The following is a 25853-nucleotide window of genomic DNA, read 5'->3' as shown; positions in this document are numbered from 1 at the left end:
TATTCAGCAAGGTGTGTAATGAGTGACAATGCTTATTGCCAGGTTCCTAATTTCCAATCACAATATAAAATAGTCCTTACTGGCCAAAAAGGTCCAAACGTGATTGTTTCACCAGAACACAGTCTTTGTGTTTTATATTGGCGTGCTTTATTTTAAAATTTAACTTCCTAAATTTGCTTAAAGAATAAAATTGTACGCTTTATCAAAAGAAATAATATTTCGTTACAAATTTTTAAAAAACTGTCATGCAGATTGAGAAATGAGGAGCACCTTAAGCGATTGCGCTTTGCATTAGGGTCTGTATTGAGCAGTTTGAGTGCAGCTAGTCACAACCTTCGTACATGCAAATTGAAGTATAAAGCCACATGGGCTTAGCAAGATGATTAGCCACCGAAGTTCTGAAATAACTAAGCATTCTGAAAGGTAAATTTTGGAAATTAGTTAATTTTTCCAAAGAGGTTTCCCTTTGCAATGGCAAGTGTTTGGCATCCTTTGGTTATTCTTTCTGAGATTGGAAACACACCAGTCAGATATTGTTATTAAAAGATAAAACTGCTTTTGATTTATGGTTTTACAACATTGCATGAAAAATAATCTTTAAAGTCTTAATTCCTGTCTCATAAAATAAGGGTTTGGTGGGTGGCGGGACCTTATATTTCCATTGATGTGTTCACCAAGGCAACCATGCCATCAGATGCTCTTTTTATCACTCAAATTGTCATTTTTATGAAACTATTTTGTATAGTTGGATGAGCTGTTCTTTCACTGTAATCTTGTTATATTTATGTTGTTTCCAAAGTTAGCTTTGCAGGGTGAGATTGCAGTTTCCAGGCAATTTTTATTGCTGGTTTTATTTCTTCAATATAGACTGTTAGTGTATAGGTATGTCATCAACCATGACCCTGTCACATCAAGGATGAAGAAACAGTTTCACTATATACTGATGACGATGAAAATTCAGCTTTTGAGCTTTAAGAAAAATAAAATGTAAGAGATTGCCAATCTTAAGAAATAATAAAGAACAAAACATACCAATGATAAAAAATGGAGTGTGAGCTCTATATTTCATATCAGGAGGGCTATATAAAGGATCATAAAACTCCACAATACTTAACATATATTATTCTGATACCCAGAGTTGTTGTCTATCCTATCTTACAATAGTCCTCTTAAAAAACTATTGACAAGATGGAGTTATTGGATTTTTTTTCTCACTGAGTCTTTGACCAGTCTTTCTGGTTTTATCATAGATTAAACTAAAAATAATCAATTTTAAATTTCTGTCTCCACCCCTACTTAGGAAGAAGAGCTATCTAAAATGATCTCATTTGCAGAGCTCTGTACTGTGTCTTAATAGATATGGAAGTTATTATAATTCTAGGCTAGCCTTGAAAATGGTTTCAGATTTATGGGGGAAGATTTGACTTTTCCAGTACCCAGTTTCATTAATACTGCGAAAAGAAAATTGGAATTGTAGGCTCCTGGGGTGTTTGTGAATTGAGATTAGCACAGTTTTGTTCCCCATCTCCAAAAAATAAAGTTTATTATTTCTCCCATTTTTGTGCTTCTATACAATATAGGCCTGAAGAAACAATTATGATGCAATCACTCACAAGAATACATGTTTAAATGCCACAGTTGCAGGAAAACAGGTGGGCAATGATTTATATGACATACACTAATTTCAACTCGCACTGTGGCTTTTTGAGAAGTGATGAATGTTGGTTGTTTCAAATCTGCCCCATCCTGCCTTCCCACCAACTCCACCCACGCCCTGCACCTTCTGAAGTTCGCTCCTGCAGGTCAGACAAAAGGCTTGAGAGGTCATGCATGACACATCTCAGCCCTTACACAATGAATTGGACATTCAGGAAGAACTTGGAAATCAATAAGCCTTTACTAGCCGCCTGGGTGCTGGGACTAACATTTTCCTCTGCTACTTTCAAAGCCACTAAGACATGTGTTTGAAGGGAAGAGTAGGAGCCACCACTGTGGGGTTAGAGGATCATTCTCTTCCCCAGAAACCTAGGCATTGCTTGGGAAGGAATGCTAACCACAGAAAAAATCATGTTCCTGGAGGACAAAGAGCACCAATTAGGACAGGCTGCTACATCAAATGGCACCGCATGGGACAGAAAAGGCGATGGACAATCACACTCTGTGTGACTTTGGTGACACTGAAAATGAATAGACAGAGAAACACACACATTCTCCCTCATCTCTGTGGGAAACCATAGATAATGGCATTTATGGACGCCTGTTCTTTAATTACTCTATATGTTGTAAACTGCATGTCCACAGCTTAGTCATGTGCAGACTTCATAGACTTTTTACATGGTCACTGTGCCCACAAGGTTTTATTAGAACTCCTGAAAGTGTCCTGGTGTTTACAAAAGTCCCAATGTGACTACTGTTCTCATGACCCTTTGTGGTCTGCAAACAGCTACCTACTCAAAGCTGTCTTCCATTTCTCTCAAAAGAACTTACAGTTATAATTTTATTGCTGTCCCTCCGTCCCTACACACCAATACAAGTTCTACCTCCATGCCTGGCTCGTGTGACCCTTTTCCTCCTGCCTTGCTGAATACTACTTATTTCTCAAGACAGCTTAAATGCCCCATCTTTTATGAAGTTTCCTCTAAGAATATTCACTCCTCTGTCAACAAATATATAGCGAGTTATAGTTATGGTCCAGGAACTATACTAGGTCTGGGTGTAGGGTGGATAGCCAAACACGCTTGACATCTGCCCTCAAGGACCTTGAAATATAATGAGAGAAAGTGACATACAATGAAGAATTGTACAGTTAAGCTTAAAGCAACAGCTGGAACGTGTGTTATAGAGAAAAATAGTAGGTACCATGTGGAAGTAGAACAAAGGTTTCTGATTTAGACCGGGGAGTCAGAAAGACCTTTCTGAGTCTGTGACATTTATACTGAGACCTGGAAAATTAGTGGAGAGTAGTCAGTGAAGACTCCTCTTACCAGAAGGAACAACATGTGGAATGACCTTGAGGAAAGAAAGAGTTTGCTTTTCAGGAACTAAACTAATGCCAGGGTGGCTGCAACATAGTGAGTTTTGGAAGAGAGTGAGGAAAATTTGAAACTTATGACATGAAACTTACACAGATCATAGTTCATGGAATGAAGCCATACATGAGACGATCAGCATATTTGTCTCCATAAATAATAACAATCTTATGTGGAAAAAGGTATCAGTAACAGACTGAAAATGCAAATAAGAAAGGACGGAGAAATATTTGTAGTGCATATGACAGACTCAGAGTTAATATTTCTAAAATACAAAGAGCATGTATCAATTGATAGATATATTAAAAAAGGACAATCCACTAGAAGAATGGACAAAAATACACACAGGCAAATGAAGAACAGAAGATCCAAATGGGTGATTAAACGTAGGATGAGATGCTCAATATCACCAGAATGGATGTCAAAATAAAATAAGGAGAAAGCATTTTTTTTTATCTACAAATTTGGAGGAATAAAGAAGAAAGAAAGAATAGTGATAATATGGTAAGGATATTTGTCGGGAAATGACACTTTGGTAAGAATATGAATTCTTAGCCATTTTTGGAAAGTAATCTAACAACATCTATTAAAATTAAAAAAAGATTGAATTGCAGCTGGAGGATAGGTGCCTGTGAGTTCATTACGCCATTCCCTCTAATTTAGTATGTTTGAAATTTATAATAGTAAAAGTTAAAAAAATACACAAATATTTTAATCAAGCAACCTCAGTTTTACAAATATAGTCTACAGAATTAAATACACCAGCACATAAATATATAAATACAGGATGTTTGCTATAATGTTTGTGACGAGAAATGGAAAAAGGTAACAACTTAAAAGTTTGGTAACAGGGCTATGGCTGAATAAATTACGGCACATTTGTAGTCTAGAGTTTTTACAGAGTTAAAAATAGGAGTTCAAGCCAAATCTGTTGACCTGAGAGATGGCCATAATATATTAGAAATGGAGAAGAGCAAGTTTAATTCATATAGTGTGTTTCTATTTTTATAAGAGAGAAAAACAACCCTATGTGTACATATGTTTATAGCAACATGGTGAAAGGCATATGAAAGATTCATGCCAAGTTGCTACCATTGGTTAATTTATAGGGGTGAGAAAAATAAAATCAAGTAGAAAAAAATTAATTAAAGATTTTCAACAAATATTTATTGACTAACAACAAATTTACCAGGTATAATATAAGATGTTGGTACCAAGGGACCCAAAGCAGTCACGGGTTCTACTTTCTTAGAGCTTATAGCACATTTGAAATAAAACAGAAAATGTAAGAGAACAAATAAGACAATTTTAAATTAAAAAAATTTGATAACACAGGAAGGCACAAAAATTGAGACCTAAGAGAGAAAATGATGGGGAGGCTTTCCAAAGGGTCATCTGAGTAGTGGGTGCCCCGAGTAGAAGGTATTTGGGGTGAGACTTAAAGGAGAAGGATCCAGCCTTCTAGAGTGAACGCTGGAGGGCCACTGAGGGTTTCAGAAGAAGGAAGGCATGAGATAGAATGGCTGGCAAGAACAGAACCAACAAGACTTCTGGGAGAATTTGCAGAAGACCCATCCTTATCTCAATCTTCTCTCAATCTATACTACATCACCCATTTCAGTATGGATTTTATCCTATTGTGAAATCTTACTTAAATGTTTCATTTCTGTTAGGTTGTTCCATCTCTTCCAGACTAGATTGCTAGTCCTTTGATAGTTTCCTGTGACTCTATTTCTCTTTCTACCAATCCCCTACCTTCCAACATCTAATGAAGATTGAACACGTTAGCTGCAAAACGTATGTTTTCTAACTGACTAAAGGAAGAGATTTTTAAAAGCTCATAAATCTTCAGGAGTAGACTGGGGTAAAGGTAACCATTAAGAAAGTGTGAGAGACCTTTGATTTCAAGTTCTGAGTAAAAGTAATAAACAAGTGGGGAAAACACTGGCAGTAACATTGCATAATCTTTTATAAAATATTTTTACCTTACTAATTCTCTAACTCCCATTCCCTATAACAGATTCAGTGAGAAGAAGTAGATATGATATTTATTTAAAGAAACCAGAAATCACTTCTCCTCTGCTTAGGTGAATGGGGATCAATATGCATCAATGCAAGTATGGTATCTGCATTTATTTTCCCTACACCACCAAGTAACATGCCACTTAATTCCAAAGACTGAAGTCACTATGTTATTTAAAGTCAACCAAGTTAGCAGTCTTCAGTTTGATTCATTTGGGTGCCTTATTTACATCAGCATCATCTGACAACCACAGCACTACAAATAGTTGAGGGCTAACTTGGAGCTCTTTTCTCAAATTCAGGAGAGTAGTTGCAGAAGTTTCTAGGGTACTTTTCATTCCTGTTGCTATTAGAGCGAGGAAGTAGAAAAGGGCCTCATCAGTCAAGTCAAACTTTCCATAATTGTCAAGCAGAAGAAAAGCCATACGGGCAATAATTGAGAAAATCACTTTCAAAGCTAGGGAGCCTGAAGAGTCTGTATGTGTTTTTCATCAAAATGTATGACATTTCAGAAAATGCAAGAAAAGCTACATTTGAAATGTAGATGCCATTACTGATTTCCATTCAACTAAACTCTTTGATAGCAAAATAGATTCTTTTCCTGGGATCCCACTGACAAAAACACCCAGAAATCCTTTTTCTTAAGATGCATTTCACTTTTTTACATATAGAAAGCTAATCAATCTTTACACAAAACCAGGTTATTCATTCCAAGGAATCCCACAGCCTGGAACCAGGAATTTTGGAGGAACTTGGTTTATAGGATGACAAAAATGGCACCATGACTATAGCTAGAGAGAGAGAGAGAGAGAGTGTGTGTGTGTGTGTGTGAATACTGCATCATTTCTTCCAATTCTCTGTCAGAAGTTGTTACAATCATATATATATCTTTTTTTGGTGAGGAAGATTGGCCCTGAGGTAACATCTGTGCCAGTCTTCCTCTTTTTTGTATGTGGGTCACTGCCACAGCATGGCTTGATGAGCAGTGTGTAGGTCTGTGCTGGGGATCCAAATCCGCAAACGGCAGGCCACCAAAGCAGAGCATGCAAACTTAACCACTCTGCCACTGGGCCGGCCCTGGTCACCCTCTTTTTTTTAACTCATAATTTATAGGTAGTCAGGCTTTTGAAGATTTCATAATACCTTGTGGCTAAATTACTTAAATACGTTTAAGTATCAAAACCCTCTTTCTTAACTTCCTCCCAAATATTGTATGGATTTACTCTTAGTAGATCTGTTTTCATGTTACTTAACTGTCAACTGATGCTCAACATGGCTGCTGTGACTTCTGATTCACTGTAAGGCTTAAATTTCTTTTCTTATTTTATTTAGTTAACAATTGTTACCTTTATTGAATTATTATTTTATGGCAGGCTCTGTGTGTGCACTTTACACACATTACCTAATTTATTCCTAATTTATAACAACTCTGTGGTGTAGGTATTATTATTACTTTACAGGAAAGGAAACTGAGTCTGAAAGAGGTGAAATTATTTAGGTTTCATAAGCGGCACAGACAAAATTCAAACTCAGGTAAGCTGATGGCTATTACAGTTTTATACATTCAACATGTCTGCATTTATGACTGCAGAACAATTTGTTAACATTTCCAATTTTACCCTTTCCTATAGAACATTGAACACTTTAGGCATCTTTTCTAAGCAACTGTCCAGCTCTACTCCTCCAGCCACACTCCACTGCACCTCTTGGCATCTATCTGTCCTTTCTAGGAAAAGGCATTTGCATTCCTGCAGAATCTTAGGAAAGCAATGCAGAAGGGTAAAAAGAATATTAGACATTAGGTTCTAGTCCAGGCACTGTACCTAACTTGCTGAGTGACCCTTAGCAATTCATTATCCTCTGCTATCATTTTTTCATCAGAAATATAATGGTGATACATTATTTCCCTCCCCAGGTCACTGTGAGGACCAGATCAGGTAGGACAACAAAAGCAAAAGTGCTCTGAGAAGGCTAAAGTGTTATAAAACAATAACGGTCTGATTATTTTCCCTATGTGTTCCACACAAAAGGTATTGAATTAGCAGCTGTCCCAACAATTAGACAGTTCTGCAATATGTACTGCGTGCCATGGCTCAAACAGTTGTGGCAGTGACCGCCAAGGACATTATCTCTGCAGGGTCACCATATTCAAGGACTTCCCTTTCATGAATTGGGGCCCTGTGAATTCAGGTGGCAAAACGACCATTTACATTGTGAGGCATGTTGTTTCAGGCCATTAATTGTAGTGCTGCACGTGGAGCTTGTTTCTGTTTATCTGTGAAACAGTCTATCTTTATGGATCAGTGCTCACTGGCTCCTATTGTTGGAGTGAATTAATTTTCTCCATCTTGCAAAATTTTATGATGATATTTTACATTTTTAGTGTCATGAAACCAATCACCTAAGACTACTCTTTGGTAATAACTGAAAGCAAGTTTTTTCTTGGAAATAATAATTCTTTTGATTAAGTTTTAGACTTTCTTTCTAAAATTGTTAGGTCAGTTCTGTTTTTCCTCCTTCCTTCCCTGCGCTGGAATTCCATCGCATTCTCTGGATGAAATCCAGAGGACAGTCTCTATTGCAGAGTTGCATGCTGGGTACTGGGTGCAGTGCTCCTCAACCAGGGTTCCTGCACAGCATCTGTATAAGTCCAGGTCATTCTGGGTAATGGGGCAGGGTAGTTTTCTTGATTTAAAACTGGGTCTACTCACTTTGGGTGATTGTCTTTATATTCCTGTCATGAAGCTATTGCTGTCTCAATTTTCTTTTGCTGGGAAAAGATCACACTCTTTTTGGTGAAAGTGCAATAGCTGAGGTGAAAGATTAGACAGCTTCCCCACTGACCCCATTAGAAGGAAGCATGTCCAGCCTAGAATTGGGAAATATGGAAGATAAGCCATTCATCACGGGGGGAGGCCATGTGGTGGGTATGCCCAGTTAAGCCACGCAGCCCAGAATGTTCCTGTATGTCTGAGGAGGAAGAGCACGTGGCTTTTAAGAGCAGGCAGGAAAGCTAATCATTCCTCTCTCAAAAGCTCTGTGGGGCAGAGACCTGCATTTTTTCTTCCAAAAATAAGAATAGCAGATGATAAGTGCCCTCTTCCCACCTAGGCAAACTAAATTTATCCAACTGAAGCACTCCTCTTGTCTTACTAGTTTCCTAGTGGATACTGAGGAAAGTTTCATGCTCATAGAATTCAGAAATACTTTCTAAAACTTTCTAGATGTGAAAGTGCCAATTACTAACATTTCTCCTTCTTGCCTGGGGATATAGGTTTATTTCCATTTATTATACAGTTTACTCCTCAATCGCCTAGTAATACTAGTAAAAGCTAATTTATATTACTAAAGTTTCTATGTGGCTGACTCAATGCTAAGTGCTCTATGTGCATTGTCTCTTATCAGCACAACAATGTCATGAGTATTTAACAGTATTCATGTCACTTTGCAGATGTCAAAAGTCAAGTACACAGAGGTTCAATGCTTTGCTTCTGGTCACGCAGCAAGTGGCCGAACTGGGATGTGAACTCAGACCTTCCAACTTTCAAAAAGTTTGCTCAAGGAAATGTAAGATTTTAGTGTGTTCACAGATGTGGCAACATTGGCACTTCCCTTCCTACTAGTTTACATTTTTTTTAATTGACGGCCTCTGGCTGTACTGACATCTTTAATACAACCTTTCTTAACCTGGCAAATAATAAAGTATCCTTGTCTTTTTCCTACATTATTACCAATGCTAGGCTTCTTATAATACTGGGAGTGGGTAAGGAGTCACTAATGATGACCGTGATTCAATCAACAAGTCAGAAGATGTGAGATGAAGCCTATAGACTAACATCTAACATAGCATTTACTGCTCCTTGGAGCACATGACCCAACAAAGAAAGCATATTGGCTCTTCATGGAGGCAGCATGCTCCATAGTGTGGTATTCAGAATATTCTGACTTACCTCTGATAGCATCTGAGGAAATGTAATCAATAAATACCGAGAAAACTCCACAGGAACCAATTTCATTATCAAAGCAGGTATTTCACACAAATTAGAATAAAACATGGTTTCATTCTTCCTGGATTTCATGTTTCCATAAGAGATGGACTTACCCTCTATTTTCCTAAACCTATACCACATTTCTTCCTTCGGTGTTGGTGAATATTTCAAAGTATGTCAATACATCTCATTGTCTCCTTCCAAAGCTCAACAGGACATGTCACACTTTAGAAAGGCTCTTATGGTATTTTAGTATTCTCTAATAAGGACTTGTGATGTGAAATGTTATTAATGTTTTAAGGCTAGATACATGTAGACTGCCTAAAAATTTATTGTGTACTCATTATTGAACAGATTTTTCTGTTACTTATTGTAGGAAGGTTCTGTATTAGCAGTTAGGCCCTTTTTGCAGATTTGCAAGTAAATGCTTAATCTAACTCAGCAAACTTACTTATTTGCTAAGTAATTATTACGAACAGTCAATCATATGTTAGTTAAGACATTTGAATGGAGCCCACTGTCTCTAACATCAAAAGGGACTCTGTTCATTTTTCACTCAGAGCAAATCTGTGTGCATTATGAGGGACATCTACAAGGTAGACTAATGCATCTACTGGTCCCAAACCGATGCTGCTAGTAATAGGGCTCGACTCACCATTGGGTTTATCATAATTATTTGTTACACTCTTAGTATATGCCAGACACTCTGCCAAACACTGTGTTTGCATCTTCTTCTTTCAATCTGGTAACAACCCTATTCCCCCATTTTACAGACTAGGAAAATGAGCTTCACAGATACTAAGTAACTTCCCCAAGACCAGGAAGGGCTGCAACTTAAACTAGTTCTACCTGAATCAAAGTTATGGCCATGACTAATACTCACTCCCTGTTGTATATTACTATTCTTACAAAATGCTCTTAAGAGCTTGTTTAATGTGTGATAATCATCCATTCCATTATATCATTAAAAAAAAATCTTAAATCACAGAAAGGTCAAAATAGTTCATGTTAAATAAAAAGTGCTGTGTTCTGAAAACAAACACACAAAAACCACCTTTTGTTTATTATTTTGTTTCCTACTGACCTCCTGCTGGGAACTAATTTTGGTGAATGAAAGTGGTTGCCTGGAAAGGTGGAGTCACCTTCACTGACGAAGATCTTGGCATTCCCCACAGTTTGACCAAACTGCAGATAGGCTTCTTCCTGCTTCTAGGTCTCTGGCCTCCCTTTCTGTAGAGCATTTACTTTAGAAAACTTGTAATTCCGATTCCTTTTCTGCCCCTTTGATGTGTAAATATTTTCAAAAGCTTCCTGCCTGTGTTACAACCCAGAACTATTTTTCTCAAGGAGCTGGGAGCCATCCACTTGAAATATAACCTTCAAGGAAGATAGCTCCCCATCTCCCAGTTTCTGTTGGAGGGTAGGAGCCTACCTTTGAGGAGGCCCTTCGCTCCAAGTGGTAAAACTACCTCCAGTCATGAAGATATTCAAAGGAGGAGGTTTAGTTTTCCTTTGGGTGAAGCCAATTAGCAAACACAGATGACCTATGATCCCTCCACCTCAGTTCTTAAAAACTCTCTAGTCTCTTTTTTTCGGTGAGTTAAGCTCAGGTTGAGTGCCGGCTTCCTTCTATTGCAATAGTCTTGAATAAATCTTCCTTGCCTGGTTAACTTTGTCCAACATAGTTTTTGTTTTGACATTACTGCTCTCAGAAAAACAGGGGAAAAGTGAGTGCAAGTGATGTCTAATGACTTTCTTCTATTTTAACTATACAAGCATTCATTTTTATTGCAGTTTTCTTGAGAATTAAATTTATATGGAAAAAAATGGTTCCTCCATCAGCACGCCTCACACTGAAAGCCAACTGGCCCATCAATATACCAAATCCAGCTGCCCTGTCCTCCACCCCTATGATTAGTTGGGCCCTTAGCACTGACTCTGGCCTGGTGTTCAGAAGATGCTCTAAACATTTCCAAAAATGGAATGTCATTACTGCTGTTTTTCTGACTGCAGCTCAAAATTCCACATTTTAACAGCAATGTGTGGGCTATTATGGGCTAATTAAACTCGCTTTTGAATAATTACATAATAAATAACCAAAACTTTAATGTAGCACAAAATTATCTTCTAATCAGCCTCTAAAAGTATGATCTAACAAGTGATATATTCCTTTAAATGATTGTGATTACTTATTTAATGAAAAAATGCACCTTGTTCAATATACATATCTTTATTCCTAATGTGGTTAATGGGATCAATTCAATAGAAATCCTTTGATCTTTTCTCAAAATAGCACACTGGAAAACCACTCAAAACTGCATGGTAATTGCAGCAAATTTAGCCTAATGAATAGTAATATATGTAAAGGACCTTTTGCCATCAAATTTAAATCCATGCCAGCCGTGGAATTATTTAAATGAACATTTAAAAAATTAATCCTATATTTGTGAGGTGCCTGAATTCTAGAACAAGTGCTGCATTCCAAGAAATTAAAAGCCCACCTTTTGTAAACTAGAGAGCCTACTAGCTCCAGCTCTCATATTACAGAAACTAACAAGCTCTCTGAATCTCCTCAGCTATGAAAAGGCTTTATAGTTTTGTAAAATAATGAAAGAAAATAATACTTATAAAGTACTAAGAACAATGATGAACACAGAATAAATCTTCACTAAATACCAGTTATTATTGTGATCTATTATTATTTATATAACCTGAACCCTGATCACTGTGATCCAACTGATGGGCAATCAACAGTCATCCTTTGAGGGGCTGTACTGATAACCTTATCCCCTTCGGTTCAGCTAATGTTTCAGAGATTGTCCCACAAATGACATTCTTTTTTTCCTCCTATAACTACTCAGAATTTTTGTTATTCAATAGAGCTTTTATTTTAATTGATTTGAAAGCGGTCCAATATCCTGTTAGCCACCCCTGCCCACATATACATGTATAAAGAGAAGAGACATATTATTCTTAGCATAAATCTAAGAGGAAATTGCCTTTCTTAAATAGGGCTCCCAGGAAATAGAAAGCTGGTCCTGCTCTCTTTGCAACAAATGACAAACTAAAGCTATTCATCTGGAAGTTCCCACAGCAAAGAGGGTCATCACCTTTATTTATAGCCTCAGATATCGACACAAAATCACTCCTTCAAATTTCTTCAGGAGTTTTATGAAAGGGGTCTATTTAGAAGAGGGCCTCAAACTAAGGTGTAGTGACATGATTATGGGCCATCTTGGAATTTAAGTGGTTTGTAGTGTCATGATTTTGTCAATTTACTAAGTGAACCTAAAACACAACATTTCAGAGAAATCTGTTTTTCAAAAATTTATGTTCATGTGAAAAAAAAGATGTCTTGGAAAACATATATATTTATATAATGAAAACTGTAATAACAGCAAACACTCATATAGCACTTATTATGAGCAAGCCATTGTTCTACAACATGCTTTCCATATATTCAATCATTCAAACTAGTAATCAAATCTCTAGGCTGAGGGAAAAGTAAAGAAGGTGTAAGCATTTTTGAAAAACAGTGTGAAGAAGAAGTCATCCACTTGTCACATGTCCCAGCAGCTGAAGCCAGGCGTTTTAGGGCTATGGTGACCTGTGACCTAGCCACTAATGGCTGCTTCAGATTTCTACCTGTCGACTAAGAGATGAGGTTCAATTAAACCTTCTGAATTGCAGAGCCAGCATCTCATCTTCTAAAACACTGTTTATACCAATGTGAAGTTGTCATGCAATGCTAACCATGCAGGACAGTGTGGCTGGAATCAGGTATAATTGAGTTCCATGTGTTTCCACCCAGGGGGTTGTTTCTGATCTAGTTTCAACATGTACAGCTCCCATCAGGAGGCCTGAGTGATTTCATCACTTGCCCACCAATTTTGAGCCAAGAAAAGCTACATCATTATGTCAAAGGGAAAAAATAGCTTGAATATTCTTTTTTATATAACTGAATTGGGCAAAAGCCGCCATTTATGCTCTACTTTACACCAAGCATTGAGGTAGGTGCCTTAAATATCATTAGTTTCAATTCGTGCAATAACCTCAAAAATAACATGATATTTTAATGTCAAAGATGAAGAACATGGTAATCATAAAGAATTACTAAAAAAGCATCTGAGGTAGAATAAAAGAAATGAAAGATGTCCTTTTGTAGAGTGGAACTAAAGGTGTAAACTCTCTCTTTTTGCTCCCATAGCTTAGCAGAGTGGTGACTGCACAGTTGGACTCAATGCTACGTGATCAATGGTGAAACTGACAATCCACCAAACATATAACTTCCTTCTTCATTAATAGTTCTGGCTGGAACCACATGGTAATTCAAATTTATCAAACATTTAATAAAAGGTATAATTTACTTGAGTTCAAAGATGCCAGATTTGTCCTATTTGTTTCATTAATAGCTTTATGAAAGCACTTAAATAATGAGCATAGCACATCTTCAGAGAAGAAGGCATTTTGTGAGGAGGGGGTGAGTCAGGGTGATTAGAGAAACTTCATATGTAAATACTCAGGGATCCTAAAAGACATTGGCATGAAATACACAGAAAATTTGGACAACCCACTTGTAAAAGTAATTATACATCTTTTTATAAAAATATCTGCTTTAACTTGCTTAAGGAGTAGCAAAAGTGCATAGCAGAAATATGCACCTGAATATTTAACTCAATATGTTACTTTCCTAAAAATTCAGTTTCCCAAAATATGATCTGCTGATATCTGAAATGATTTTTATCAAGATACATCTAACAGTATCCAAAGTCTCATAACATCAGCAACTACAATTTTTGTCCGTATTATTTTATATTTGTAATCAAGATGAAAAACAAGCAAGAAAAAGATATTTAAGAAAACCAGTACATCATTACGTTAAGAAACAAAGACCTGCAGGAGGGACACACTATAATGAAAAAATATTCAGATTCGAAGAGGATGAAAAAAACCCCAAAACTTCTATTCCAAAAAAGTAGTTGTAAAGTAGAAACAAATCTCATAAACTAAGAATTTCATAGGAAGCTGTCACATGAACAGAGCCAATTCTGCCAAAAAAGCAACATGCATGAATTATTAAAGATGGGCATGAAAAAAAAAATAGGGATTGAACAGAAAAAGCCAATGTAGAACAGATATCTCACAAAATGTAATATCGAAAGAGAAACTACTCATGGAATACACTATTAAGACACTATCAAGGAAAGGTAAGATCTGAAGAAAAGCTTACAGTGAAAGATCCCATTGAAACAATGGAATCTGAAGTTTAAGCCTCAAGAGGAATTGAATTGAAAACTAGGAAACAAAGAAAGAAACACTGAGGGAGAAGAAGAGAAGTTAAACTAGGCTTGGTGCAAGAGCACCAAAACAGCTGTCATCAGGTAGAGTCAGTAACTGCTGTGTCTTGTATATTGGACAACAGACTTTGGTGCAGTGGAACAAAATTAAAATTTACACAACAAATCCATGCATGGAGCAAGACAAATAGGGTTTCTGCTTCATGGAGCTTACTTTCTTGCGGGAGGATGCAAGCTGTACATTAATGAACAAGCAACAAATAGATAAGTAAACAAGAGTCTTTCAGATAGTGATAAGTGTGGAAAGGAAAACAGAGACAGAAAGATTATCTGGAGTATGGCTATTAACAGGATGCTCCTCACTTTCCATTGCATTATAATATTTAACAAAGCAGACAAAAGTCAAGTAAATAAAAAGGAGAGGAGGTTGACAAAAATGTTCTCTCTCTTTTTCTCTCCTCTCCTCTCTCTTCCCCTTCCTCCCTCCTCCCCATCCTCCCACTCTCCCTCCTCTCCCATCCCCCATCCCACCATCCTGTTCTTAGGGTCAGTCTCCCCAGAGAAAGGGTGAGGCAGTAAACTAGTCTATAAGGAAGGGTTGGTAAGACATATAAGCAATGGCTAGAAGAATTGGATCACTTAGCTGTGTTCAAGAAGTAAAAGAAGTGACGATTTGAAGTGCAATTAGACTTCTCACACTGGATTTACTAGGTACTTAAAGTGAGGACTCTATATAAAGAGAATGATAGACTACACTCAGACAGCGAGAGTAGGATTCAGGCCAGAGGAACACCAGCAAATACTGTAATTAGTAAGAACCTATACTGTTTTCAGCACTGTGTTAATATGCTGGAAAATACTGAAAAAATCAACTTCTATTAAAAAAACCCTAATTGAGAAAACAAAATCAAATATAAATGTAAACACACACATCAATGTACAAACAAATACCAGAGTTTGTTTTATGAACAATGCATGCTGGACGATCTCAGAGAAGATTAGATACAAAAAAGAATGTCATGGTTGGGCATGTGAGAATAGGAGAAATGGGGAAAGAAGAAATTTGAGGGAGAGAGAAGGCAAAAAGATGGGGCTCATGTAATGGACAAAAGAGCAATAACTTTTTTCTCTTTTTCTGGCTAAAACAGAGAGAATGAGGATGCCAAGGAAAACAAAGGCAGGATCCTGGCAAAGGAGCTCAGGGATAGTATCATGAAGTGACCACATCTGTCCAATCAAAAGGCAATGGCTGTAAAGATCAATAAACTGGAGGAATGGAATGGATGGTCATTACAGTTCTAATAATTGTGTAGGAAAGCCGGTTCTGGAGGCTGAGAATTTTGATTGTTGGGGTAGAGGCTGGGGGAAGGAGGATGAGAACACAACCAGCCTGAGTCTCCCAAACCTTCTCTTGCTGAGATGATTGCTGAGGTTCTGCTCCTCATTGTCATTCAGTAGTTGCTCTAAGTGCTTAGAGTATGTAGCTACAATCAGCAGGAAGAAGTCATATTCAAAAGGAGATGCAAGATATGCATCCTGAACCATGTTTTTCTCCAAATGTCAGAGTGAGTAGATTTAAAGTGATATTCTTCACAAGAATGCAAATTAGTTATTTTGTTGTGACTTGAAGTTCTCCTGGCTTCTAAGTGACAGCTACAGAGGTCATGAGGTAGTCGATAGTGGTTAGTCCATATCTACCTCACTCATTTTGTTAACCTAAATAAGAAAATTATTGAATTTTAAGAAACACTGCTTTACAAAGGAAACTAATGCAAATGACCCTAAAACTTGGTATTACGAATATCTGGAATCAAATCCAGGCTATGATTCATTTTCAGGGTCCACTGCTGCTACTTAATGGTACAAGGTTGCATGGAAATAGTATTTATATATTAGTCAGTTATACCATATCACAACGGAGGAGGAGAAATTGTGCACCAACTGGAGTTAAAATGCATCAGCTTGAATTTTAGGGGGACATGGCATGACTCAAATATTTCTCTATTAAATGTATTTCTCTATTAAATGTATCAAGGACTCTACTGGCTGTTTACTCCTGCCATAATACCTTCACTTCCAAAATTCAGAAATATATCACTTATGACAATTTACTGGCAGAATGAGTGGTGGGGACTTTTTGTCAGCAGAAAGGTCAAGTAATTTTCCACAACGCACTGCAATTTTTAAGCTTTACAATTTACTATAGGTGATCCAAGGGAAAGCCTATTACACTGCTATACACAAAAATTATGTTGTGAGTTCTTGCAACGCGAACAGTCAGGTACCAGCCTTGTGTGTTGTCTCCCACTGCTTTTTCTGAAATACATAATCTTGGTGAGTTTTGTTTTGAAAAATTTGTTTTTTAATAAATGACAGGAAATTTATCCAAGTGAAAAGCAAGAACTCATCTCACAGTGAGACACTGTCTAATAGGGTGGGCTTCTAGATATAAATGCAAGACTTTTCTAAGGACTATGGCATGCAATAAAGATTTAGAGTAAAGCAAAGAAAGTAATAAAAAAAGTCGACTAACCTAACCCACCTGAGCTCGGCTCACAGGGGTCAATGTCTTCGTCATCACTGGGACACTCTGCTGAGGCCACAAGGATGTCATCTGTGGTCTGTAAAAGAATCACATTCAATAGATTAATTTAAAGGGACCTAACGGATCCTTTCACGTTCGTCTCATTGACAAGTGAAGCACTGCTTATTTTTACGTGACAGGTTGAGAAACAAAACTCAATATTTGCCTTCTCAAGGACACAGAGCTTACATTTTTCAACTTATTTTGGATCCTTCATGGAAGTATTTGCATATTTGTGAAAACTTGATTATAGCTTAGTTTACATGAGGACACAGAAAGGATGGTAGCCAACGTGTACATATCCATCCATTCAACTGCACAGAGAAGCCTCGCACAGTAGCGTAAGAGGTTTAAAGCAAGCTGGCAGAAACAGATGATTTGAAATTTATTACAGCCCTGGAGTGCTACAATGTACGCATCAGTAGGCTTTATGCAGTACTTGGGCTTGGCTTCCTAAAAGCAGAACAGCTATCACATTTTATATTCACAACCAGGTTGAATTTGATGAATCTTTGAGACATAGCTTGTCATTATTAGGAAACACAGATTAAGTAGAGAATACCTTTCACTGATGTAAGAAGGGAAACAAATATAGTCCATTTAAGGTATTTTTCAATTTTGTATTGAGCTTTCATTCTCAATTCTCAGTTTTGTAACATTCAGATTGTAGGTATCGTTTCCTCAACGTCCTTTTCTTCATTAAGGTTTCATAATAAATAAAAAGTGTATGGGGGGATGATATTTTACAGTAAAGAGGATAGAGGTGACAGTTTTCTCTGTGACATTCTAGTTGCTTCATTGCACTTACAGCAGAAAAGATAACCATCACTGTAATAAAAAGCAGAGTGTGTAAATCCTAGCGGTTAGTCACATAATCAACACATTTACGAGCACCAAAGGTTGCTCTTTATTGCCACTCACAAGCAGCAGTAAACTCAGCATAGATATTGCATGGAAATTTGGAAGGTTTGCATCAGATTCAGCTAATGCTAAGGTAATGCAGAGAGAATTCAAGGTACAAGAAGGAAAATACCTCATTACATTAGCTAAGGATTAAGGAGATTATAATTGTTTAGACAATTATCAGAATCACAACACTGATGAAGTCCTTATTTAAAAGCGGAATTACAGTAATATAGGTCCCCATTTTTAAAAAAGGTAGAAATATGATGACTTACTTTCACTCAAGGAGTACTTAATGTAGTCAGAGATTAAAGTATAAGGAAATAACTGTTAATAATTGCCATTTGAAAAATGGAGACAAGGGATAATGCACTTTTGTGACAAAAATTAGGCTCAAACATCTTTAATCACAAGCTGTGTAATTACTTGAGAATAAGGAATTTGTTCAGATGCTAATGTTTCACAGTATGACTTTAAATAAATGCAAGCATTTAAATATCATTTTGAGATGGTTTCATGTTTTCTGTTCTTAATTCCTCTGAGACAGTTGGGAGACTGGATTCATTCATTTTGCTGCTGTTATTTTAAAAGAGGGAGTTCAAAATATCAGTTTTTCTGGAATTGTAACTGTTCATGGCAGTGATAACACACCAACAATTGGTGTGACAGTCACGCAGACATGTTTCATTAAAGGGAGCTTTAAAAGGCAAAAACCCATCCTCTTTTGGCACGAGCACATCCTGCAGGATAACATCTAAACTGACTTGATAATAACAAGTTATTGGATTATGAGCTCTTGCAGGTCAATTGTTCCGATTCACCCCAGAGCAGATAATCCGCTATTTTTCTAGAGCCAACTCGAAGTGGAAAGCTACTTCTTTCTCCACCACAGTGGATACTCTTCAAAATTAATTTCAAGGTTATAAGATAATTTTTAATTTTCCTTGAGGAATTTTGACTATATTGATGAAATCAGTACAGGGCTGTTGTCCTTGACAGGGGGAGGAGGAGGAGGATGTGAATAAATTCTTTAATCCAGCACTTCTCATCCCAGCAGCAATGATGTCCCCCTTTCCCCTCTCCACCTGGGTGGGGGGGCACATTTGGCAATGTCTGGAGACATTTTAGCTTGTCACAATTGGGCTGGGGGTGGGAGGGTATGCTACTATTGGCATCTAACGGGTAGAAACCAGGGGTGCTGTTAAATGTCCTAAAACGCACATGACAGTCCTCCCCCAACAACCACGTGACCCCAATGTCAATAGTGCAGAAGTTGAGAAACCTTGCTTTAAAAATTTAAAGACTGTTCTGTCTCACATTTTTCTCATCTGGAAAAAAACAGAAAGTATAATAGTCCCTACTGTCATAAGGATTATATTAGTATACAAAAAGTTCCTAGAATAAGACCACATTGTAAATGCTTATAAAAGTTGTGATGTTATCAACACTATTATTATTTCACGAATGTAGCACCAATTTAATCTTTTTTTGCACTATATTTATAAATAATACAATTTTAGATATTAAACCAGAAGTTATACATGTGAATTATTCTCACCTTTAGACCTCGCATTAGTATTTATATCAAAATATAGTAGCTATATTGGTACTTTGTGAACTAAGCTTCCATCTTTTACTGCCTAGGTTCAAATTCTGAATTAGAAATCAAACATCAAATATAAATAATGAAGGCTGCTTCTTAAAAGACATTTAAGGGCTAAGGGGCTGGCCCCGTGGCCCAGTGGTTAAGTTCACACGCTCCGCTTCGGCGCCCCAGGGTTTCCACGGTTCGGATCCTGGGGGGGGCGACGTGGCACCACTCATCAGGCCATGTTGAGGTGGCGTCCCACATGCCACAATTAGAAGGACCAACAACTAAAATATACAACTACTTAAAAGGGGGATTTGGGGAGAGAAAGGAAAAAAAAAGAAATTTATGGGCTAAAAATGTGTGATTCAGTGCACAGTGTTTCATGCAGACTAAATTATTTAGGCCACACAAGTCAAATTTTGTTTTAAAAGTTAACCTGTGTTCAACAGTCTTTTGAACAATCCCACAGCAAACAAAAAGAGTTAGAATGTTCTCAGTTTTATCTTTTCACAAAACACAAACACAATACCTAAATAACAGAAGATATCATACAATAAATAGTACCTCCTGGAGCCCTGTACAGTTGAAATAAATCGCTTTACAAATATGACCCTATTGTAAAGCTATATTTTAGTTTTTAATGTACTTTTCTTGGTCTAATGAATTTACATTTTTGTTTACCATATTTTTCCTTCAGAAATCAAAAGCCAGCAATTGTCTGTGAATAAAAGATCTCAAATCAGGGGGCGGCCCCACAGCCAAGTAGTTAAGTTTGCGGGCTCTGCTTGGGCAGCCCAGGGTTTCGCTGGTTCAGATCCTGGGCCCGGACCTAGCGCTGCTCATCAAATCATGCTGAGGCAGGGTCCCACATAGCTCAACTGGAAGGAACCACAGCTAGAATATACAACTATGCACTGGGGGGCTTTGGGGAGAAGAAGAAGGAAAAAAAGATCTCACGTCAATAGATGCCTTGGCAGAAATCATCACGGTGTGAAAAATCATAAGTGGCTCAAGTGTAGGAAAAAAATCAAATTTTATTTCAGAGGCTGAATTGACTGAACAATCTTCTAGCCAAAGCTGCATAATTTAAATTTAATTCACTGTGTTTGGAACTGCCTCTCTATGATATGCTGTTGAGAGAGTGAGAAAGAAATTCAAATATGTCACATTAATCAATTCTATTCTTCAGTATACTTTTCCCTGATGTTTGCAGCCTTTTTCAGAAAAGAGACAACCTGCTGAAAAAGAGAGACTAGTGATCAAGCAAAAGCATGAGTTTTACCTAACCATCCATTTAGGTAAGTGTCCCTAACTGTGCATTTAACCACTCACAGGTCAAAGGGTCATGCTGATCCTCCCTAATTCAGAGTGGTTTGTACATTCACATGGCAAGCATCTGTTCTCGTTCAAAATGTCTACTAACAATACTTAGGTCTCCTTACCTTTAGGTAAAAAATGACTTGGGCAGAATTCAAGAAAAAAAGGCATGGAAACAATTCATCATATGCTATGGATAAACACCAACGTGTTATAGGGTAGGAAAATGTAATCAGGATGGAGGAGAAACAATGTTTTTAATGTATAGTAAAAAGTTAGACCAATTTATTTAATATCCAGGGTTATTACAGAGAGAGCACTGGCGACTTAGAAAGCAGAGAAACACTATGTATTTTTGTTGTTTTTTCTCATTTACAGGGAACCTTCCCCTTGCCCTTAATAGAATTTGCTTCATGTTCACTTGATGTCACTTTTTAAAATATAGCACAATTGCCTACCTGCGTGGTAAAAAGATATGATGAGAGGATAGTAAACTTAGCCTGTAATAGTATATCCCCAGCAAGAACAGCATTCCTAGACTTTATTCTTCATGATAAACAGCTTTGCTGAAGACTGATATATTCCCACGAAAACACCTACAAGAAAACTCCACTAGGACAAATCTGCTTGGTGAGGAAAAGAGCAAATTCCAACTGTGCAAAAGATGTCCACTACGAATTTGATGCCTGCGAAGAAATTCTTGATTTTCTCTACAATTTTGATTGAAACTGTGTTTCTAAATAGCAATGGTCTATTTGGCTGTACATCCAAATTCAGCATAAAAAAACTAGTGTCTCAAGCAATGGTGCTCACTTGCATAACATTATCTAGCCTAATCTTTCACTGATGTGACAGACATTTAGACTGAACTGGTTGAGACAACTGAGAGGCTGAGTATGGTGCTAGCTGAAATGTGCTAAGTTTGGCTAACTGATGGACACTTGTCTTTGCTGATACTTTTGTCTATGAGAAGCTGCTCTGGAAGAGAGAAAGCATTCATGTCTGGCTTTCAGAACTAAATCTCACCAGACTCTCCAGAAAAGATTTATTGCTAGGAGTGTTTCTTTGAAGAAAAAAAATATGCCAGCATTCAGAATTAATGTTACAAATTCCCAAAGCAAGTTTCAACCCACTGTACTGATAACCTATGGGGCAAGAAGTTTCTAGGAGTTGTCACAATTTTCACCAAAAGGAAAAACTGCAGAAAAATAACCCAATTGTAATACATAATACAATTCCCAAACAGTGGGTCAGTTTGATCAAGTCAAATCAATAAAGAAATACACAGAATTGGTAATTTTAGTTAATCGACAATCCTATTAAAGGTGAAAAAGGAATTTAGAGACCCTGCACAGGTCCTATGGTAGTTTTCATTGTCTCACTCAAGTGTCCGGTTCTTATTTGTCAATTGTTTCTCCAAGTAGTAGATGCCACATGAAGATGTCAATCCCATGGCTCACTAACCTAATACAAATAAAAATAATAAACTGAGATCCAATATGTGAGGGTGAATTTTAGCTCCAGCACATGACCAACAAAGAAAATGAGCATCAATTACTCACTAAGAAATATGGAACACCACCTCATCTATGCACAGCATTTTCTGATAGGCACAAAATATGGTCACTACCTAGCAAGGTATAAATTGCAGTTCCTACCTGCAAATAACTTATTATGCCCACTCTATTCTAAAGTATAGGTACAAGTCACTCATTAATATAAATAACAACAATCAATTCAATTCAAATAGCTTATTTTTCTTGAAATGTAACAGTGCTCCTATAACTATTACTTCATTAAATATTCACCAACAACGTACTTATGCAGAATGCAGGGAGAGGTGCTATTATTCTGAGTGTTATAGTTAAGGGCCTGCTCAAAAAAAAATACCCATTTGTACACTTATTTACCCAATTTGAATGTTTGAACATTGGTATTCATGAATATTTAGGACAAAGCTTACATATCTCTGAAAACAGCCAGCTTTCACTTTTCGTTAAGGTTTTTTTTCCCAATTGATGCCTTAGGTTATTATAAAAAGTGACCATAAATCAGCTGTCTGCTTGGGAAAAAGACAGATTTGAAAGCCATTCAATTTTCTCCAAGACTTTCTTGGCTCTTTAAAATGTATGCAATGGTTCCAGAGCACTGAGAGTGGGTTGCATACAAAAACTCTACTATGGTAAAGAGATCACAATCTCTTACTCATTCTAACATGCATTGTTACATGCATTTGATACTGGTCATCCTGATAGACAAAACTCAAAGGGGAAGGGAGGGATGTGGAAATAATGCTACAGAACAATGAATTTAAAGAAAATTATGTGATAAAGAAAAGAACTGAATTCCTGCTGCAGGGGAGGAAGAAATATTCCTCTACCTTCTAGGTTCTTCTGGCTGGCCTAAGAATGAAATTAACATGAGACAGAATAACAGGAGAGAATCAAACAAAGTGTAATAACATGTATACATGGGAGAAACCCAGGAAAATTGAGTAACTGGCCAAAATGGCCAAAGCCACTACCTTAAATACCATCTTCAGCTAAAGACAGAGGACAATGTTGTGGGTAGTGGTTTGGGACTTCAGAGGGAAGGAAGGCAATTGACATGCAGATGGAAAACCTGGCAGAGACAATGGGACATGGAGAAGACTTTGATCACATGGGCCCTTCTAGGTTTCTCCCTGCCTACCACATCTAGTTCATATTCTATTGTGGTTATCTATGGTGATAGCTCCTTCCTGAAACAGGCCTCCTATCTTAAAGTCTTTTAGGCAGTTGGGGGGTAAGGTCAAAGTTTCTTCCTGAGTCATCTGTCCTTAAAAATAATCAAGCCAAAGAGACACATTTTGGGGCGGTAAATTCAGATCCCTTACCCTTCTTGATTAAAAAAGAACATTATATTTAAGCAAAGTTATACAAAATAGAAACCTGCAAAATAGAAACCTGGTATCAGGAAACTTGAATTAAATTTATGTTTTAAAAAAGGTAGTACAGGGGCCGGCTCCGGGGCCGAGTGGTTAAGTTCGCAAGCTCCGCTGCAGCGGCCCAGGGTTCAGATCCTGGGTGCGGACATGGCACCACTCATCAGGTCTTGTTGAGGTGGCGTCCCACATCCCACAACTAGAAGGACGTGCAACTAAGATATATACAACTGTGTACAGGGTGGGTTTGGGGGAGATAAAGCAGGGAAAAAAAAAAAAAAAGGAAGATTGGCAATAGTTGTTAGCCCAGGTGCCAATCTTTATAAAAAAAAAAAATATAGTACATCTCTTTTACTATTTCTTTAAGCTTCTGATAATCTCTATGTTCATATTGCATTTCCATTTTTAGCCAAAGCAATATAGGAGGACTGGCCAAAAGAAAAAGTAAAGTTTAGGTTTTCAGGAAAGCACTGGAATAATCTTTTCTCCTAGATTCTCACTAATTAAAATTTGGGGTTGTAAAACTTCCAAAGACTGCTGGGAGTGGAGTGGAGGTGCTGAAAGGTAAACTAGAATATGCATGTGATTGAATGTGTTCCCTCTTTGTTTTGTTTCTGGACAAAGCACTTTCTGAAATGGGTTTGGCCATTTCCAAATTAAATAAATACTAACAGATGTTTACAATGCAAATCTAGGCTTCTAGCTGTGTCAATATGAATCTCTAGTCCAACTATTGTGACTGAATGGACTAATTAGTCACACACGTTGAACTGAAAATCCTTACTGGTAATGAGGCCAAAACAGATTTTATAATTGTAAAATGCCAGTGATGGATAGTTTCACCTAACGTGCCTCCAAAATCCAGGCTTTCAATGTTGGCATCTAACACGTTTGGCAATGAAATCATATTTTAGTCAAATAGTCACACATCTTCTTGTACTGAGCCAGACCTCAGTGATCATTAGTCTAAGCCCTTTGTTTTACATATCAGGAAACTGAAGGTAGAAAATTACCTGCTTTTGTTTGACCACAATTATACTGTTATTTAATGGCAAAGCTATGAGACTGTGATTGTCTCTTATCCCAGATGACTTCTATCTATCCATTCATCACCCATCCATCCATCTACCTATCCATCCAGCCATCCAAAACCATCTTGTTCTCTAGAGGATTTGGTGTGGTTTATAAACATACATGATGAAATAAATTTAAAATAAGTTATAAGGGGGCAAAGGAGAGTATTGGATTTTAGATAGGTAACCGCTAAAATTGTCATGAAGAAAACACACGTATACAAGGAGACACACATACATAGCTATCGCACAATTTGATATGGCAGCACACTAAGTGGCACTAAAAAGGGAACAAAATGAATGCTAGAGTTCAATTTATTAAACCCAGTTACAAAAATTAAAATATTTATATAACTTCAGTTATTTTGAAATGGAATATACTCAGAAAGTTCCTTATTTTCTTGTGGCAATCTTTTCTTAACTCACTTTTTTAAACACCTTAAACATCTTGCCTCCCATCTCTGCACATAAATGCATAACTAAATTCTTGAGGAAAGAAAGAAAATGTAAATTATTGTATCTTTTCCTATCTATCTTTCCCCTTTATTTGGAACATTGCAGGCCATGCTGGCTACAAAATTAACTCAATGAACTCTTTGTCTCTCTTCTCATTAATCCACTGACGAAAAGTCTCCCAACTTTCAAGGGCTCTCTTATTAACTACTATTTTCACAATGTAAGTGCTAATGAGATATTTATCTTTGTCTCTCTTACATAATCATCATTAGGGTTTTCTCAAATTATCCCTTATTACATCTTAGGAATAAATAATGGATGCGACCATTGAATAGTACTACTGGTTGTTTCTCCAGATACAATCTAGACATGCGTTCATTGATCAGAGCAGTCTCATTTACATGGCCCCAGAACCCAGAGGTTCAAAGTCAACATGTTTGGGGGAAAAAGAAAAGAAGATTGGTAACAGTTGTTAGCTCAGGTGCCAATCTTTAAAAAAAAACAAGAAGAAGGACCCACAACTAAAATATACATCTATGTACTGGGGGGATTTGGGGCAAAAAAGCAGAAGAAAAAAAAAGTCAACATGTTTGATAAAAATATTTCTTTCCTACTGGATAGTGCCATGACCAATGTCCCCTTGATAGAGCTTTAACTTGGGGATGTATG

General features: G+C 37.2%; 1 protein-coding gene across 35 annotated transcripts in view; it reads right to left on the bottom strand.

Moving 5' to 3' along the window:
• NRXN1 (neurexin 1) overlaps positions 1–25853 on the bottom strand; it is a 1069254-nt gene that overhangs the window by 8433 nt on the left and 1034968 nt on the right. For 20 of the 35 annotated variants that reach the window (XM_070512109.1, XM_070512121.1, XM_070512113.1 and 17 more), the window contains one exon: positions 16871–16958. In XM_070512109.1, coding sequence (XP_070368210.1) covers positions 16871–16958 — 88 coding nt within the window. The remainder of the gene's footprint in view (positions 1–16870; positions 16959–25853) is intronic. The other 15 variants (XM_070512110.1, XM_070512123.1, XM_070512114.1 and 12 more) reach the window with 1 other exon arrangement.

Source organism: Equus asinus, chromosome 6 (assembly GCF_041296235.1).
Source record: "Equus asinus isolate D_3611 breed Donkey chromosome 6, EquAss-T2T_v2, whole genome shotgun sequence".
NCBI lineage: Eukaryota > Metazoa > Chordata > Mammalia > Perissodactyla > Equidae > Equus > Equus asinus.
This window is presented reverse-complemented; position numbering and strand designations above follow the sequence as displayed.